The sequence below is a fragment of the Theropithecus gelada genome, chromosome 5 (assembly GCF_003255815.1).
Source record: "Theropithecus gelada isolate Dixy chromosome 5, Tgel_1.0, whole genome shotgun sequence".
Classification (NCBI taxonomy): Eukaryota; Metazoa; Chordata; class Mammalia; order Primates; family Cercopithecidae; genus Theropithecus; species Theropithecus gelada.
The window spans coordinates 46,629,252-46,649,387 of record NC_037672.1 but is presented as its reverse complement, the minus strand read 5'-3'; the positions used below and the strand labels follow the sequence as shown (position 1 = coordinate 46,649,387).

General features: G+C 40.7%; 1 protein-coding gene across 2 annotated transcripts in view; it reads right to left on the bottom strand.

Annotated features, from left to right (window-relative positions):
- Positions 1-20,136, bottom strand: part of UNC5C (unc-5 netrin receptor C) — a 382,002-nt gene that overhangs the window by 26,708 nt on the left and 335,158 nt on the right. For both annotated transcript variants that reach the window (XM_025385362.1, XM_025385361.1), the window contains 2 exons: positions 11,573-11,741; positions 8,405-8,638 (listed from right to left, as the gene is read on the bottom strand). In XM_025385362.1, the coding sequence (XP_025241147.1) occupies positions 8,405-8,638; positions 11,573-11,741 (403 nt within the window). The remainder of the gene's footprint in view (positions 1-8,404; positions 8,639-11,572; positions 11,742-20,136) is intronic.

The following is a 20,136-nucleotide window of genomic DNA, read 5'->3' as shown; positions in this document are numbered from 1 at the left end:
CAGATTTCTCTGAGCCTTTTTCCACAGTCACATCCCCTTCTGACCATAGCTGGAAAAAGTTCTCCACCTTCAAAACCATATAATTAGACCGGACTCACCCAGATGGTCCAGGATAATCTCCTCAAATCACACAATCATATCTGCAAAGACTCTTTTGCCATGTAAGGTAAAATACTCACAGGTTTTGAATATTAACGTGTAAACATCCCTGGGTGGTGGTGGTGGGGGGTGTTATTCCGCATACCACAACTTCTGTTTTCTTTCTTTTCTCTCTCTTCAAAAAGTAAGTTCAACATAGCAAGTCATTTCTAAGATATATGATAGACCCAGGACTAGATTTCATAAGAAGATGATAAAAATGGGATAAATTTAGAGGCACCGAAAAGATCCCTGTGACTAAATGTCTAACCAACCAGGTTGCTATCAACCCTGAAACTCACCTCACAGTTAGATTCCAGTTAGATTTAATATCTTCCTTAAGCCATTATCTTCAAAATGCCACTGTAGTCTATATGCCCACCTAGGCATGGCAAACAGTGTCTGGTGTCTATTTTGTGCCAGGAGATTGAATAACTTTGATCTCCTTTAGAACTTCAAAGAGTCCTTGACGCAGACCAAATTACTGTCCTAAGAGGTCAAATTCAGCGACCAGGGTCACCAAGCTGATAAGTGGCAGAGCCAGTCACAGCAGCCAGCCCGACTCAAGCTCTCCTGCCGTACCATGCTCCCTCCCACACACACAGCAGCAGTGATGCACTAGAAACCTTTGATACACGTTTTGTTGTTGGTCTCTAACACACATGTTGCACATATGAATATATTAGTTTAACTCCAGAGGCCGGGATCCTGAAAGTATACAGGTAAGGCTATTTTTGAGGTTGTTTGTGGGAACTATAAGAATAGGTATGGATTCTTACTAGGATAATTCCAGGGAGGATCAGCCTTAGAAGACCTAGAAGAAGCAAGCATGAGGGGTTCAGAGTTCTGTAAGGTCACAACTTGCCATGGAGGAAATGCCAGGAGGACAGCAGTGAGGAAGGTGACAGGTAACAGGATAAAAATATAACCACCTTCTCCCTGTAACAAGCCACGTCTGACTGTCCATGACTGTGGCCCAAGAACATGAGCATCACACAATTCTCAGCTAGACTTCAGCCAACCTCCTTTCTCTCTCTTCACCTTCCGGTGTTTCTTTCATTCTTCTCTTCTCTTTTCACATAATACAATCTTTCACAGAGTTACTCTATTACAGTTGGGATTAGGGCACATGAAATTTATCCAAGGAAGATCTTCTCCATGCCCCATGAGTCCATCAAAAAAAAAAAAAAGCCAGGTTATGTTAATACACATTATTTGGTTTGTATCACATATACATTTGTCAGAAATTCAATAAACATCATATACTGCCCATAATGTATGAAAATAACTCCTTTTTTATGTTCTGAATCTCAGAGTTTAGTATAAAACCCTTTATTCCAAAAAGAGACTCTCATGTATTGTACCCTTTGGATACCGGGACAGAAATGACTTATTTCCACATAGATGTATGTTTCTCCCTAGGTGTTTTTAAACTTACTCCAAATATAACCTTGCTCTCTGTTAATTGTTGGTCTATTTATACCAGGATTTAAGTCTTTGCAAATAATGAAAGGAAAACACCTTTTTCATTAATCACCTGAAGACGGGGGAAAAAGAAAAGCTCTGATACACCAAACTCAACCTTTTCAATAGACTTGACCTCTCTATTTGAATTGATTCCAAACTATTCTCACAATTCTTAGCATCTTTATCCTTTTATGTGAACACAACTAGAGCATTGTTCCCAGTGGTCCTTCAAGCACATGCACAGGAAAAAGCCCTCCTGAAAGGCATAAAATAATTCCACTGTCGCCCATCAGCCTTGACTTCTGCTCTGGTAGTCACTGCCAACACGCTAATTCTGTATCAGTGCTTTCAAATTGCTAAACGCAGCTTTTAAGTTTCAGGCGACCATTTTTGACCCAAGGCTTAACAAAACTCTGGGAAATTGTTACAAAAGCTGCCAAGCTCAAAGAGGTGGGTAGGAAGAAGAAAAAATGTATCACAGTTGCTTAAGACTGACTGCATTATCCATCCATATGAATAATATAAATAAATGTACAAATATATATATTTATGTAATATATAATTATATATTTATATTTTATATATTATATGTAATAATATATCTGTATAATATATACTTATATAAATATATAATATAATCGTATATTAATATAATGAATATTATATATTTATATATAAATATTTATATATTATATAAGATATATTATATATTTAAATATACATAAATATGTATTTATATTATATGTATATATTATAATAAAATAAATATATATTTATTATATATTTTATATATAATAAAATAAATAAAATATATATTTACATATAATATAAATAATATATATTTACATATAATATAAATAATATATATTTACATATAATATAAATAAATGTATTATGTATCCACATAGATAATATAATCACATATAATAAAAAGTGATAATTAATATTCTTGAAATACACAGCTCTAGACATCGGGGCAGTCTTTTTGCAATAGCTCTCCTGGACTTATTCCCCAAGAATAAGTACTCCACTGGGCCTCCATCTCTGTCCTAGTCCAGCATTTCTGTGGATTTTTCTGCAATTTGTAAAGAATCTCCAGCACATAGCAATTACTATAAGAAAATATCAAATGCTGGTAAATGCAGCCTCAGGCATCATTTGCTATGCTGAAGATGGAGGAGGTCAGGAATTGGATTAAAGCACAAACAAGGAAGCAGAGATCCTTTTCATCAGAGTCAGAGGAAGTGAGAAGAGGCTGAAGTAAAAGGTTTGGAGGGTAGAGGACGGCAGCTGGGGGAGCTTTCATTGAGTGGTTAGGTCACTGCTAGGCACGATGTGGGCTTTAAAACAGCCAGGGACTTCCTGAGAGGGGAAGAGACCTGGAAGAACTGCTGTGGGAATCGGGGTAAGTCAGGAAGAGCTAAATAAAAGGAGTAAGGAGAAGCAGGGAAGGCATCCCTTAGAATAGATATCTTGAGAGTATAACAGACCCAATCAGAAATGTGTGGTTTTTCATAACAACTCATCAGCCTGGAAGTAGAAGTAGCGGGCTTGTTCAGTGGAGGGTATCTTTGGTTATTGATACTAGAAAAGCCTGAAGCGCTCACAATGACGAGAGAGTTCAGTGTGGAAGTAAGTTTGCTGCAGATGCGAGTAAGGGCAGGGAAGGGTTTGTGGACTGGGAAACTGCAGCAGGTTGAGGGAGCCTCTCCTTTTTTTTTTTTTTTTTTGAGATGGGGTGTCACTCTGCCACCCAAGCTGGAGTGCAGTGGTGTGATCTCTGCTCACTGCAGCCTCAGCCTCCCGGTTTCGAGCAATTCTCCCATCTCAACCTCCTCAGTAGCTGGGATTACAGGGGCGCACCACTACGCCTGGCTAATTTTTACATTTTTAGTAGAGACAGGGTTTCACCATGTTGGCCAGGCTGGTCTTGAACTCCTAACCTCAGGCGATCCACCTGCCTTGGCCTCCAAAAGTGCTGGGATTACAGGCATGAGCCACCATGCCCAGTGAGGGACCCTCTCCTTAAGAACAAAGGGTAGCTTCCATGCACCTTGTGGAAGAGAGAGATGGAAGGTCAGATGGTTGTGGTCAAAAAGGGGGAGTTTGACAGGTGGAGATCTTGGCAGTGGAGCAGTTGCTAATGAAGATGAAATCCAGAGCACATCTATACGAGTGAATAGACAATGTAAGATGATGTGAAGGCTACTGGGATAAGTTTGGGCAGAGAGACTGTGATTTAAGTCATGGCATTGAATTTGAGAGAATGATGGGAATAAAATGGATGGAAAGAAAGACCACAAGGCAAGTACTGCTAGGGCGGGATCCACAGAGGTCTGTGCAAAGGAACTGAAGTGGGTATGAGCAGCAGCAGAACCATCCAGCCTGGGCAGTGAAGAGATGCCCCAGAAAGGGTCATGGAGTATGAGACGTACTGGTACATCTCCTCTTGGCCTTGGGTTAGTTAGGGGGTGCAGTCTTCACTGGAGGTATTGTGAGGTGTTACCAGGAAGATCTCCTGGCAGTTAATGAGAGCAGGTGGAGGAATGGGGGAGGGAATGATGTAAGGTTGTAGGAAAGTTTGTTCTTAGTAGAACTTTAGTTCCAGAAAGATTTGGGAAAGTGTTTAGGATAATAGCTCTTAACTTTGGTGGCACAATAGAATAACCCAGGGAGTGTTTAAAAAAAACAAAACAAAACAACAAAACGACAACAACAGAAACACCCCAATACCCAGACCAATTAGATCCGAACCTGTGGGAGACCCTGGAGTAAGTTTTTATAAAAGCTTCCACCTGCTTCCCCTGTGCACTGAGAATTCCTGATTTTGGAAGAGCATGAGGGTGAGTCAGGAGGGGGGCAGGCCTGAAGGAGGAGGAGGCCTTCGGGAGGGACATTGCAAGAGGAAGTATTTCTGGGCAACGGCAGTTAGAGAAGCAATGAGATGGGAGATAGTATGGTGGGAACATTAACAGGGTGGCAAGAAGGCAGAATTTTAGTAATAAAGGGCTTTTTGAGCTAATCAGCCCGAAGTTTCCAATTCAAGCGTGGGTGTGAGGAAGAGATGGCGTGACTGAAATAATTGTCTCTTCGGTATGTTGGAGAAGCCATTTACCTATAAGTAGGATTTTGGTATTTCTGCATTATTCAAAGGCCATGAGGTGCAAGAAAGCCTCATCCATTATTCATGTTTGTTTCAGGCTAAGTGCTAGATCCCCAGATGCTTAGAATTTATAAATGTCTAGTTAGAAAGCATTGACCATGATACAGAGTGCTCTTGAGTTGTTTTTGCTGCTTAAACCTGTTCATCACTCTTTCTCACTATTGACCATTTGTGTCTTGAGTTCACTAATTATAGTAATCAGAATTATTTTTATAAAATATTTTATTTTTGCATGTATTTGTGTGTGTTTGTTGGGAAGACAAGGTGCCTGGGAAGAGAACTATGTGTGTGAATATAAAATATGTAAATCAAACACTTCAGATATGATGTAGGTCTTCTATGCATGCTTTTGCAATGATTTTTCTTGAAACTGTTGAAAAACTTTGCCTTAATCAGACCCCATAGCTCCCTACAGATACCATTTTCCCTAATTTAAACCTAGCATGATTCCTATCCTGACAGTGCTTTGGATGTATCACATTTGCAAGGAATATAGAAGAAATAACCTTAAGCTTTACATTAGAGCTGTGTGTTCACAACTTTTATTCAACATCACAAAATCCTACAGGCTCGACTATCAAAATTATATGCACTAACCCAGGAGGTCTCATGCCTTCCCCAAGACCATGCTGGTCAAATCCACCACGGTGAACAGATGATGGCAACAGGCTCCTAGCTCACCTTCCTGTTTCCACTCGTGCCGTCTACAGTCTTTTCGCCTGGAGCCTGCTTCCCAGGGAACCTATCCTGGAACACTCAGTATTCATAACCAAGCACTACTCTCTGAACGGAAGCTCCAGATGGAAATACCCTGATATTCAGAAAAACTTTCTTTCCTTGGCTTCCTTGACTCATTTTTCTTCCATTTCTATTCCTAATCTGGCTGTTTATCCTTCTTTAGCTTTTTGCTGGCTGCCTTTCCTCCTCCCTTGCAATGCCAGGGCTTTCCTTGGTCCCCAGTCTCTAGGGTACGGGTCTTCAAGCAACTTCACTTAGGGGCAGATCAGCCAGGCTGCAGCCAATTGCCTGGGCATGAAGCCTGCTTTCTCCACTTAACAGCTGTGTGACCTAGAGCAACTTACTTAAACTTTCTGTGCCTTGGATGATACATCTATAAAGTGTAGATAATGGTGCCTTATAGATCAAATGAAGATTAATTAGTTAATATAAAATATTTAGAATTTTGCCTAACATATAGAAGCTCTCAGTCATGTTGATTATTTTTATGATTATCTTCTCCCTCTACTCTCTCTTGATATTCTCCCTGACCACTGTGGATAACAATTATCAACATAATGTAGGTTTCTGAATCTCTATATTAAGATCTGCTCTCTGTTCAGAGAACCATATCTATATTTCTAACTGTGCCTTGGGCATCTGTTATAGATGCCCAATTCATACCTCTAATTCAGTATTCTAAAAGAAAAGGCACAGTTATGGATGGATGTCTGTGCCCCTGCAAATTCATATAGTGTAATCCTAATCCCTAGTGTGATAGTATTAGGAGGAGAGGACTTTGGAAGGTGATTAGGTCACAACGGTGGTGCCCTTAGGAATGGGATTAGTAACCTTGTAAAAGAGATCCCAGAGAGCTGTCTCCCCATCTCTCCACCACGTGAGGACACAGCAGAATGTCAGCAGCCTGTCACCCAAAAGAAGGTTCCTCACCAGAGCCCACCCACGCTGGCACCTTGATCTCAGATTTTCAGCCTCCACACTGGAAGTCTGGGTTGGAACTGTGAGAAAAAAACATTTGTTGTTTAAGCCACCCAGTCTGTGGTACTTTGTCAGAGCGGCCCAAACTGTCTAAGACAGGCACCATCTCAACACGCCAAGGCCTCCTGCCCCCTGAGTTTGCTTCTATGACTTAGAGGCAGGAACTTGACCTTCTGCCCCAACCCATTGAGCGTTCGTCAGGGGATTCTCAAAAAGCCACTTGAGTAGGACCTTTTAGGCTTGTTCTCTTCATCTCACTGCCCCATCACCATCCAGCTCCATCACCCGTTCCTGCATACTTTGACTCACCTTTTCGCTGAAGTCAGGCTGATATTTCTAACATGTATTTTCAATCATGCCTTTTTTCTGTTTAAACCTATCCAATCCCCATTAACTTAATAACTGAATCTCAACTTCTCTCTCGGCCATGAAGGTCCATCTAGACAAAATTCTTATCTTACCAGAAATAATATGCCTGTAGAGAGTCTTTTTTTTTTTTTTTTTTTTTGGAGACGGAGTGTTGCTCTGTCGCCCAGACTGGAGTGCAGTGGCACCATCTTGACTCACTGCAACCTCTGCCTCCCAGGTTCACGCCATTCTCCTGCCTCAGCCTCCCGAGTAGCTGGGACTACAGGTGCCCACCCCCACGCCTGGCTAACTTTTTTGTATTTTTAGTAGAGACGGGGTTTCACCATGTTAGCCAGGATGGTCTCCATCTCCTGACCTCGTGATCCACCCACCTCAGCCTCTCAAAGTGCTGGAATTACAGGCGTGAACCACCACGCCCAGCCAAGGGTCTTTATTTATTGTTTACTTCTGTGTTTATTCATGCTGTTCCCTCCATCTAGGAATCCTGTATTTTTCCCTTCACTGTTGCTGGTCAAAACCTAATCCTCCATTAGGGCTAATCATCAACTGTTAGCTCCTTTTCAGATTCCCTCAAAGTAATAATGCCTCTGTCTCCTGAGCCCCCACATAGCACTTTGCATGTCAGCCACTGTGGCATTTCTCACCCTCTGACTTACCTCCTCAACCTTGGCATACTTCTTTTATTCCTCCTTTTATATCATAACTTCTTCAAAGGCACTTACTATATCCCTTAAAGCTTTGAATGGGATAAAATGGATGGCAATAATCACACCAGGAATTAAGCTCATTTATTCTGCAAAGCAGCAGCCTGTTGTCAAATGCTAACCCGCTCCCTCACAGCCCTCATAAAAAGAATGGGAAAGCATATAAATGAAGCAGCACACCAGAGGAACATACAGTGTGAGCAATTATGCCAATTCCTTTTATAGGAAGAACGCAGCTGAGATAAACATGGAAGCAGATTATTTACCATCCACGGGTCTCGTTGCCAAATTCATCTAAATTTTTCATTAAAAGAAATCAAGGAAGGTAAACAAAGTAGCCCTTGGGAGGAATCAGTGTAAACAGCTCATATATCCGCGTGGCCTCAGAGAAATGTCTATCTTTTTTTTTTTTTTTTTTTTTTTTTGAGACGGAGTTCCGCTCTGTCGCCCAGGCTGGAGTGCAGTGGCCAGATCTCAGCTCACTACAAGCTCCGCCTCCCGGGTTCACGCCATTCTCCTGCCTCAGCCTCCCAAGTAGCTGGGACTACAGGCGCCCGCCACCTCGCCCGGCTAGTTTTTGTATTTTTTAGTAGAGACGGGGTTTCACTGTGTTCGCCAGGATGGTCTCGATCTCCTGACCTCGTGATCCGCCCGTCTCGGCCTCCCAAAGTGCTGGGATTACAGGCTTGAGATGTCTATCTTTTTTAACTGCATCCTTTGGGGCCAAACACATGTGTCCACACACTTGGGTGCACATACAGAGCCACGTCTCCAGGTGTGCACAGCTGTGCAAAACCTTGGCTTCCAGTTGAAGGTGAAGAGGGCAGGCTAGGTGGGAGGCACTTACCTTCAGGGCATCCTGGGTGTCATCCAGACAGTAGACTCGGATGCTGTACTCCAGCGAGGAGCAGCACAGGGGCCCAAAGATGGCCAGCTTCAGGCGCTTCGCAGCCGCTTTGGTGGTGGAATGCCCGACCAGGGCATAGGTGCTGAGGTTCTCTGTGAGGATGTGGCAGGCCTCTGCGTCCAGCTGAATGTAGCAGGGGGTGGTAAAGTTTTCCTCCCCGACCACCACCACATCCTGGGGGACAAAAAGGAAGGGCCATGGCTAAGCCACCCAGGACGCATGCCGGCCACCAGGGATGGTGGTGAATGGCAGTGGGTAGAGCAGGACCTATCCTTTACTTGGCCTTTTTCTCTCTCAGATTTTATAATCTGTCTACTTAAGTTCTTCATCATTGTATCTCTTTCTACCATTGTCTTTACACTGAGAATATTCTTTATTTAGATGTCCTTCAGTTTGAATCTTTTGATCTTCTAAGAATCTACATTTTCCCTAAAAATCTGTACGTGTGAAAAGAATTAGATAAATTAAAGAACTGTGCAATAATATATTAATATGCAATTCTACTATATTCTTTCAAAACTCATCTGATAGTTTCTTCCTACAGAAATACACTGCTTTTTCTAAGTAATCTTGGCTGTCAGGTTCTAAGAAAAGCAAGACATGACAAATTCCATGACACATAAGATACATTTCTCTGTTACTTTGTATGTGTCATTAAACAGTCTACTCTTTCAGACATTGAAAACATTTAGCATGAAATAAAAATAAATGGAAGTGATTTTTATTTAAAAAAAACCAGTTACTAATTCAACCAAGTTTTGATTCATCTATATGGTTCAGGCCACAGAATACATTAGCCGAAAGACCACGTATGGGATGCAAAAACCAAGGGTTGGGATTCCGAATGCATCTTGGGGCAACCAGGTAACAGAGGCATGTGAAGCAGGCAGGGCCACAGACAAGGAGGAATGATGGAGCCTGTGGCGAACCAGAGCGCGTGCCTATCTAAAGAGCTCAGCCTCTGCTGGGCTTTGGCCTATGGCTGCTATGCAGGAATGCAGGCCAAGTATGGACAAAGCCTCACATGTTCCAAGACAGACTGGAGGTTCAGATTTTAATGTGAAATCTTCCAACTTTTAATTAACTCAAATTTAAAAGACAATTTCAGGCAGGAGAAATCCACGTGTGAGCATGAGTCAGTCTCTGCACTGTCAGAGACAGAGTCAGAAAGTCTCTCTGCAGGGGCAGGAATCATGTCGACTTTGCTTCCCACTGTATTCCAGTGGGTCTGGCTCAGGATGAGTGTCCCACAACCATTTGCTGAAACAGTGAATGAACACTTTGTTATACATTTAGTTCAGAGGGCTACACAAAGATGTGAAAGAGGTCGCCACCTAGGTTATTATTTATTATGCCTTGCAACATGATCTGAGCTATAATAAGAGCTGTGTTTTAATAGCATCAGTGAAATAATTTCTTCTACTGAAACTATGCCCCCAGAGGAAGTCTCTAAAAAGGAAAAGAGAGAAAGAAGCTCAGAACCTCCAGGTTTATTTCAGTCCCAAAAGACACCTGGAAAGAAGCTGCTTTCTCCAGGACAAAGGAAACCCTCTGGTATCCCCTAGTGGTGACATGGTACAGAAAGGTTCCTAGAAGACATGGCCAAAGAGTAACGATGCCCATGTCCCAATCAGTCACAAGTACAAGGGGGCTTCCATGAGGACTGTCCTCTTCTACTTTCCTCATCTACTCAGTTTATTGTTACTGTTGTTGTTATTGTTACTACTCAAACCCAGAAATGGATAGGGTAATAGGAAGAGAATCACGCAAACAATTTAGGATCACTTTGGATTAAAGGACGTTTTTCAGATACATCATTTAAAGCTTAAAGAGAATTAAAGTTAGATCTGGTTAAATCTGGTCTTAACTCAGCATAAAGTATATTTATTTATTTATTATGTACGTTTTGGCAAGCAGTGATCCCCCGATATGGTCAAGAGTAGAACATGCCCCTAGGAGGGAAATCCCAGTGAATCTCAGGGATGCTCTCGTACTCTTCTACATCTAATACTATATTTTCTTAAAATATTAGGAGCTGGAATCTTCATGTGTATCTTTTCTAAAAATTTTTTTCCTAAAAAATTATCATAAGTAATCACAAAGCATATAATATATACTTTGCATATTATAACTTCCTATTTTATATGTTTTACATTTTATACAACTATAAATATAAAGTATAGTTTTAAAATTATTGAATATTTTTGGATAAACATATTACTGAAATATAGGTGCTAAGTGGGGGGTTCTAATATAAAGAACTGGACTTGTCTTTAAGAAGTTATGATGGCAACAGTCGCAGAGCCAGAATGCTGCGGATTTTCTTCCTTCTAGTGGAGCTTTGGAGACATACCCTTTCTGTTTTTCAAGCTTAAGTTCACAAGAACTCTATTGCAGGTACATGTCTGCAAGTAAGTGCCTAACATTTTCTGACCCAGTTGCAACGTTTTTATGCCTGCAAATTATATACATAAATGATCATTCTATTTTTTTTTTTTTTTTTTTTGAGATGGAATCTCACTCTGTTGCCTAGGCTGGAGTGCAGTGGTGTGATCTCAGCTCACAGCAACCTCTGCCTCCCAGGTTCAAGTGGTTCTCCTCCCTCAGCCTCCTGAGTAGCTGGGATTATAGGCATGTGCCACTGCACCCAGCTAATTTTTCTATTTTTAGTACAGACGGGGTTTCTCCATGTTGGCCAGGCTGGTCTCAAACTCCTGACCTTATGATCCACCTGCCTTGGCCTCCCAAAGTGCTGGGATTACAGGCATGAGTCACCCCATAGACAGCTATATGTATATATTTTATATATACACATAATATATATATACATATATATAATCTATATTCTGAAAGGGACATGTCTACAGCTCTTACGTGTACTTTTCCTATGAGTTATCTAATGAGTGACCATCATTTTCTGTGTGCTTATCAATCAGAAGATATAACACTCAGGAACTAGTCTGCCTGCCTGTTTCTCTCTCATTTTGAGGGTGAGCTAAAATTCCACTCCTCATGTTTTGCTTTATAAATAATAGGCCTTCCATAATTGCTCCTACTTATCTGCATGGATTATTCGTGCATAGCATCTTTATCCCGACAGCAGCTCACCTCCCACTGTCCCTGTGCTGCCTGGTTCTTGAGCAGTATCTTCCAGTCCTCGGTATTGGGGTCTGCGCAGTGATGCATAGTGAGGACGACAGGGCGGGTGAGCAGAGCTCCTGGGGGCCCACAGCTCACCACAGGGGTCAAAAGTGTCTGAGAGTCATCCATGGGTGGCCTGGGAGGAGAGCAGAGCATGGCATCAGTGACATTTCCATTGTATTTATGAACTATACACTTGGGTTCTGAATGCAAACAGGTCAAGTAGTTTTCTCTTGGAATTCTTTTTTTTTTTTTTTCTGGGGTGTTGGGGAGAGGAAATGGGTGATGCAGAATTAAATGCTCTTTATACCAAGACCTTGATCTTGCAGGACAGGAAGTCTTTATGATAACAACAAATTTGCCAGCACCTCTTTGATCCCCTTCCCTCCGACACCGGTCTTTTTGTGGTAGCTTCCTCTGAATTTATGTACAGACACTTTCAAGATGGAATGAGAATGAACAGAGTCCCTATGAAGTTACATAACCAGATTTTCTGATAATTCTTGCCACTGGTCTCACAGGGTTTTAAATACTTCTGTGGTTTCAGGACCTGACTTGAAAAATACTTTAAAAAAATCATTTCAGAATGAGGACACTCTAGAACTAAACTTAGTCCAAATGACTTTCCGGAATAATTTAGGCTAGTACAGCAGATTCATTATTTCAAATATGACTAGAAAGAATATAGAACTGTATTTATACAGCAACTTAAAATGAGATCTCTTTACTTGTATAGTTCATACTCAGAGAATCGGGGCAGAAAGAATCCCAAAAATGCAGATTCTTTATTTTTATATATAAAAATTGCCTTATATCTTTTCCCTAGCAAGACTTTAATCAACAAGCAAATGGATAAATTAACCTAACCCATCAGTAAATTTGTGAAGATATAGCTCCAAAGGTGTTGAGTGGATTGCCCCTAGTCTCACAACTAAGTGCTAGTTAGTGCTGAGACGAACATAAATGCCTTCTCAATGACAATATTCAAACTCCTCAATCAGAATAGCAGAGCTTTTGAAATCATGAACTCACAGAATTTTAGAAGGGCCCTTGGTGGTCATTGGGCAGCACCTTCCATCCAGCCAGAACCCCTCTACAACATGGCTGATATATAGTTAGTGCTATAGACACATCCGGAATTGTGGTCCACTACTGCTAAAAGGTCACCTCGTTTACTATAAACTCAAATTTACAAAATATTCTTACTTAAAATGAGCACAGCCTGACTTCCTGAAATTTCTCGGTATGTATCCTTGGTTTGCTTTCGATGCTATATTGTTTCATATACTTGGAGATCATTATGATGTCTCTACAGTCTTCTTTATTACAGACCAAACAACCTCAACGTTCCCAGCCTCAGCTGGAATAGCATGGTTTCCAGATCTCTCCTTGGGTTTCTATCTTCATTTTCATATGGATGCTTGTCATTGTTTTCCAGGTCCTCGTTAAAGTAGTGGCATCTTGGACTCAACACTCACATAGACAGTATGAGAGAACATTTTCTTTGATTTGCAATCTGTGTTTATATTCATGCCTCACAAAATTGTTGCTCTTGATTATTCCCAATCAAGGAATTACTTATAAATATTATTTAGCAGGCTCCAGTTACATGGGAAGATGGAGATAGTATGGTTAAGCATTTCCTTTATAAAATGAAGCAATGCAGCTCCAAGGAAGTTAAGAAATTTGTTAAAGCTAACCACTCTAAGTATTCCTAACATGAAAGGCTCTTAGGCTAAGTCTAAGGATGTGGTTCTTAGGCTAAGTCTGGTTCCATGATTGTAATGATGGCTTTTAAACCTAGGTACAGAAATTTATATTTAGCTTTTCATTTGCACTTCATAGTTTCAAGGTAAATTTTGGTTCATCTATTTCTTAATGCTGTATCTTCCCTCCAAACATTGGCTATCTCTTCTAGTCTTTTCTCCTTCCTAAATCTGATATGCTTGCCATTTATCTTCTCATTCTAACCATTGATAACTTTGCAACACAAGAATAGAGCAAGGGCAGAGACCTTTTCAATGACACCATTTTAAACCTCTTTCCAGTCTGACATGAATACTTTGAGCTATTTAGTTCCACCAAATATAAACCCAGTAAATGGACATTGTTCAGTTCACATTTTTTGACTGAATTCACATATACATCACAAGGGACATATACAACTCCTTTATAATTGCAAAGGTCACTTGAAATGGATTTTTCTCTAGTTTTTGTTTGTGGTTTACCCATTATTTATTACATATTCCAGAAGTTAGCTTTTATCTATGGGTACCCTTGTTGAACACTCAATGAATGGTAGCAGTTATTATTATTTTTAATATTGTTGGAAGACAAGTATCCATGGATTTCTCATGTTTATGCATGGATGTTTGTATAGCAATTACCTTGAAAGATAAAGACAATGTCTACTTCTGGAGCAAATGGCAGGCATGTCTACTCATTATAAAAGACTCAGGTTCCCTAAGCTCACAGGTCCTTTTCTGGAATGCAACCATTGAGTGTGTAGACTTCATCTGAACATTTTTGCATCACCATTTCTAAAATGGGGCTCACAAAATTGGCACAAAAATGATGGTACTCTGTATAATGCTATCGCTGTGGGTAGTAAGCTGTCCGTTGTCTCTGATCCACACATCTTGTGTCTTTTATCAGCATGCATACAACTGTAGCAGCTAACTTGGTAGCTCACAAGCAAGTTTAAGTCTTAGAGCTTTCACAGTTGACTATTAGTTCTAAGAACACAATTAAAATTTGGTATCTGTTCCCCTTAATAACTCTTGGCTATCACTGCTTCCTCTCTTGTTCTAAAATTGCACTAGGATCTCACCAACCTATGGCTTTTCTTTCTTGCTATTTAGAAAACCAACACAAATTTTACCTACTTTTAGTCTTTTAAGAGCATTTCCATTCTCTTTAAATAACAATACCCTTTCCTCCATTAAATCTAACGTTATTTAGGTACTTGGGAATGTACTTAAATTTGGAACTATAGGGTTATTGGGAGCAACCTGAGACCTCATTACTATCCCCATTACCACTTTGGTTTTCACTTTCTCTTAACCCAATTTGTCTTTCTTCCAGTGTGAAATTCACTCTCTAAGAACACAAGTCAAGTTCTACTTTCACCGTGTCATAGTTAACACTATACTATCTGCCTTAAGCGGTGACTTCATTATTGCTTAATTCCATTTTTTGTATCCTGGAGGGGGAAAAAAAAACAATGATTGCATTTTTCTGAGCACTACTCTTACCTTCCAGTTACAAGTGTACCTTGAGAAGTGAACATTAAACTTTTAAGAAAGTAGACTAGAGTGGAATCTATTCCAAGTGGTCTTTGCAATATAGTTGGGGATTGGAAACATCTATCTCTGAGTCTGGTGTTAGCAGCCGGTGCTTGAGGCAGGAAGGAGGAGGGGTCCTTCTCACCACTGACTTGGAACAGAAGGGAGAAGGCTCCCTGCTGGACTGGGGAGCTGTCAGACCTGTACTCTCCAAGTACACCCCTGGCATGCAATATTGATGGGCACCATTCTTGGAGGAGGGATAGCAAGGGAAGGAGGGAGGAAGGAGGGGCAGTAGGTGTCAAAAGAATTTATTAACCCAGTGAGGTGCAAGAATGTAATGAATAGGGAAGTGGTGAAGTGGAATTCTTAACAGGGAATGAAAAACAAAGAAGAAATAATGATAAGATTCTCTTATAGGCTTTCAAGATGAGAGAAATAACATTGAAATTGGAAATATCTGAGCATATATGGAAGGAGTTACACAGGATAAGATTTAACTATGTGAACACTAAGGTCAGAGTGTGTAACACATTTCCTTTATTTATACAAAGGAAGCTATTAAATGACACAGAAGAAAATAGCAGAAAATAAATATCTCGGATTCATGTTTTTGCAGAGAACGGCTTCCCTCTTTATGTCTTATGTGTTTTCTAAGCAATTCAAGTAGTCTGTAAATATTAATTGCAGATGATATGGCAATGAACATAGAACAAAAATTAGCTGCAGAAGCAGCAATTAAGTATAAATTTCAGCAAAGAACAATGATTAAAATTTTAAATGTTTTCCAAAGTCCAACAAGGATAATATTCAAGTAAATGATGGATGGGTGCTGAGTCCTCTAGGGACAAAGCCCACAGAGAGAAATTTCAGTTTTCTGTCAGAAATATTTTCTCATCTTTTGCTTGTTGTTGTCAGTGAGGAGAACTTCTTTTTTTTTTTTTTTTTTTTTGAGACGGAGTCTCGCTGTGTTGCCCAGGCTGGAGTGCAGTGGCTGGATCTCAGCTCACTGCAAGCTCCGCCTCCCGGGTTTACGCCGTTCTCCTGGCTCAGCCTCCCAAGTAGCTGGGATTACAGGCACCCACCACCACGCCTGGCTAGTTTTTTGTATTTTTTTTTAGTAGAGATGGGGTTTCACTGTGTTAGCCAGGATGGTCTCGATCTCCTGACCTCGTGATCCGCCCGTCTCGGCCTCCCAAAGTGCTGGGATTACAGGCTTGAGCCACCGCGCCCGGCCTCATCAGTGAGGAGAACTTCTAATCAAGAGTGCATAGTTTACAAAACTTTGACATAAGCCTTTGCATTTGCTGCCATGGTACACTTGTAAGGTAGTGTATGTCTTTTACCTCTTTTCCAGAAGAGGAAATTGAAATCTATAGATATTAACACACTTGCCTAAGGATGCAAAACTGGGTAGGTTTCAAACACAAATCATTTAATTTCTTTCACACGATGCCGTATTTTGGGTTGCTTAGAGTGGGTTTAAGTCCTTGCGAAACTATTCCTGTCTGTTTCCTAGAGCAGGCTCAAGGAAAGAATCTGTCTCCATCCACCTCTGTGGGAACAGGAGGTGCCTTCTAGTGATGGACATGTCTTTTGTCTGGTCCCTTAGGATGATAATCCCACCCTAGGCTCAGCTGCCTTTTAAAGCACAGCCCTTCACACATAACTGGCAACTTGAAATATTTGCACTCTAGGTACCTGACAGGGAATATCTAACTCACTTGCTATCAAAAACTCAATTGTGCAAAAATAATATTTATGAAAGCCACTCCGAAGGGCGTGCCACCATTTCCCTAGACAGGCCAAAATCTACCCCTGGATTAAGCCAGAACTGATAAGCATTATGCTTATCTACCTCCACTGAGGGACACTGATAGAAGCGGCCCTTGAAGCTCATTGCTGTTTTTCTTTTAAGTATGCTGTTCATTGCATTAGCAAAATGTCTTCTTTATGAGGAACCAAAGGAAAAATAATTGAGTTTCTTCTGAGAATATTTTTTTTCCCTCATGGACATGCGGATCTTGTAATTTAACACATCCCCTTCTTGAAAGGCTTAGAAATAGTAAATTCACGACCTGGTACTAGCAAATGTGCTGGGAATTATACCAACTATTTTATATTCTAACTGCTCGCCTACTTTATCTTATCTTTTATAACTTTATTTTCCCCATTTTCTTACCTTTTTATCCACTTACTTAAATTTATTCCTCTTATTGAGAAGAAGTGTTTTCATAAACTACCTTGAAGCATTTCTTCATAAGTGGGATTTCAATAAATGAACATTGTCAAGAACAGTATGAGGATAAGATTTAAATATACCTGGACTCACTAACTCCCACTGTTAGCCTTTTTATAGCTCTTCTTTCAAACTGAGGAACTTGAGGCTCATGAATGAGAAAGGAATCTACTAAAAGGAGAAAGATCACTGTGTTTCCTTGAGACAGAATAATGTCAGCTACTATTTTACAAAGTTCCAAAAAATAACATGATAAGTCAATCTATCTCTACACAATTACCTACACAGGGAATTTTGGACATTTATCCTCACACATTACTGTATTATTTATATTTAATAGATATATATGATAGTGTCAGTTGCCACACTATTTCACATCTTAAACTATTGCTAAGGGGATTTCACCAATTAAAAAAAAAATCCTAAACGCCACTAATGTCCCACAGTTGACAAATCTAACAATCTTTTTGTTGTTCTTCCTCTTTCTTTACATTTTTACTTTAATAACACCTCGTGTTAAGGCTCCATCTTGGAGCTCTCTTTATGTTTGATTTTTGAGAACCTATTTATACCACGGTTTTTTTTGCTACCCTTACAAACCTTCATACTTTCATTCAGAAATATTCATTGAGGAGCCACTACTCCTAACACCATAATATGTTAAGTCCTGTGCTAGATGCAAACTCTTCATTTGCCTTATCCTTACATGCTCTGTCTAGTTTCTCTCATCACAGTCAAACCTTCGTAGGACTATTTCTTAAAGTTCTTTCCCCAGTTCTTTCTGCCCCTGCATGTTCTCGGCTGGAGGTTCCTTCCCTGCCATGACTTCACTTCCACGTGCCTAGCAGGAATCCACATTTCCACTCACACTGAACGCATCCAAACTGGAATCTGTCCTCTCCCCTGGAGCCACCGCTGCTTCTCACCTTTCTCACAATTCTCACAGCGCCCCAGGCTTGATTCTTGAATCTATTCTGTGCGTTCTGCCCCTCCTTTGCAACACTTCTAGCAAGCTGTGAAATAGTTTCTCTTCTGAAATAGATTCTCTTGATACCCTCCCCATTCTCTCAGACTGGGACCTGGGCTCACCCTCTGGCCTGGCTCCTCCTCCTCCTCTCTCCTCACACCTGCATTACTGCCAGGGCCCACCCAGGCACCAAGCCTTCTGGGCAAGTCCTTCTGTTCCCTCCACCGATGCATCCCGCGCACTGTCACCGGATCAATCTTTAAAAAGCGCTGCTATTCCTGTGTCACTCAGCTGCTCAGAAACTCCGTGGCTCCCCACGGTTTATTAAAAAAGGTGTTCTATTTACCTTTGTATTTGGAATTTCTAAACTGATTTATTCACCTTTTGATAAAACTACGAGGTGAGTACAGAATGCAGAGAAAAGGGAAAATCAACTTTCATATCTTCAACTCAAATTGTTTTCCGACAAGAATCGATACAGGACAAAATTTCAGTCTAGGTCGGGTTCACTTGTGCAAACTGCTACTAGAAACAAGGCAAAAAGGCCCATGTTAGCAGCATTAATTGTGGAAATTGTATCCACCAGGAAAACAAAGGCTTCTCCGCCTCTCCGGAGATCTGTGAAGCAGGAGAGGCAGAAATCCTGAGCATGGCCTTGCAGTTCTGCACCCTCTTTGGTCAGAGACCGCTTGTCCCATCTCTGTGGCTCATTCAGGCTGTTCAGCTGCCAGCTTGCACTTTCGCTTAGAACATATTCTGTAATGATAAGACCCCTCTTGTCACATTCACTATGCCACATGTAATTAAGTTCACGCCTCCCTTCAGACAATTCACATCCACAGATGACCAGCTGGATACCATCCAGCTGGAAACATACCCAGTTTGCGATGCAATAAAAGGAATCAGAGAGAAGGAAAATAGAGAAAAATGCTCAGAATTTTCCTACGAATGCATAGTAACATCACGGCTCCTGATGTCCTCACAGGAGTCTTCTCCCAAAGAAGTTCTGTCTTGTATCATGTGTGGATAGAAAGGATCTTTAGTGAGCAATAGAAAGTGTCTCCAAAAATGCACCATAATACGTAGGCAGAGGTTTGGTTTGTGCATTGGTGCGATGGAGGAGGATGGCACATTAGGAAGCAGAAAGTGCTTTGTGATCAGAAAAGCCTGAGTTTGAATTCTGCCTTGCTAAGGTATTAACTATGAAACCTTGGCTATGGAACCCAATTCCCCTGTGCCTCAGTTTCTTCATCTTTAAAGTGGAGCTCATCACAGCTTGCAGAACGTAGTGAGAAGTAAATGAAATTAAGAGTTTGCTGGATGAAGGGCAGGGATGCTTTGTATTACGACTATATCCTAAAGCACATTCTTGCCATTGTGTTTTACAATAAATATGCATCTGGTTCATAACAGAAAACTAGTGACAAGAAGACTTCTTATTTATCCGAAACAGTTATCCTCCTGTGTTTGTTCCTTGGTTCATGGTCTCTGGTGCATATTTTCTTTTGAGATCTTGAGGTTTTCCTAGCTTCATTTTTATACACAGAACTTCTTTTATGAACACCAAATTCAACAGAGGAATTCCCTCTGCACCTAACTTCAGATGGTAGGCATAGCAAGGAGTGATTGATAGTTTCCTTTTCATTATAGTCAAAGGCAGAGGACCCTAAAAACAGAAAAGTGTCTAGCTTTATAAATTTTCTGTTTTCTCTTTCTTTCATCTAAAATGTACAATTATCCTGGTTCTGCTGCCAAGGAAAGTATGGGAAGAGCAGGCACGTGAATGCACACCTCTTTCAGCTCCAGCCTGTGCCTGCAGCAGCCCCTTAAGGCTTGATCTTCAGCTGCAGATAATGATAATCGGATGGAAAATAAGGAGCCCAGGCACCTTACTGTTAATCACCATAAAGCACAAGCGAATACTTATTTCTGTTTAAACAAAATGTCCATGCTGGCAAAGGCCTTGATGGATAGATCTTAATGCTAACCTTGATTCCGGATGAGAGGAAGAAAAATAAAATAAAATAAAGAGATCGTGTAG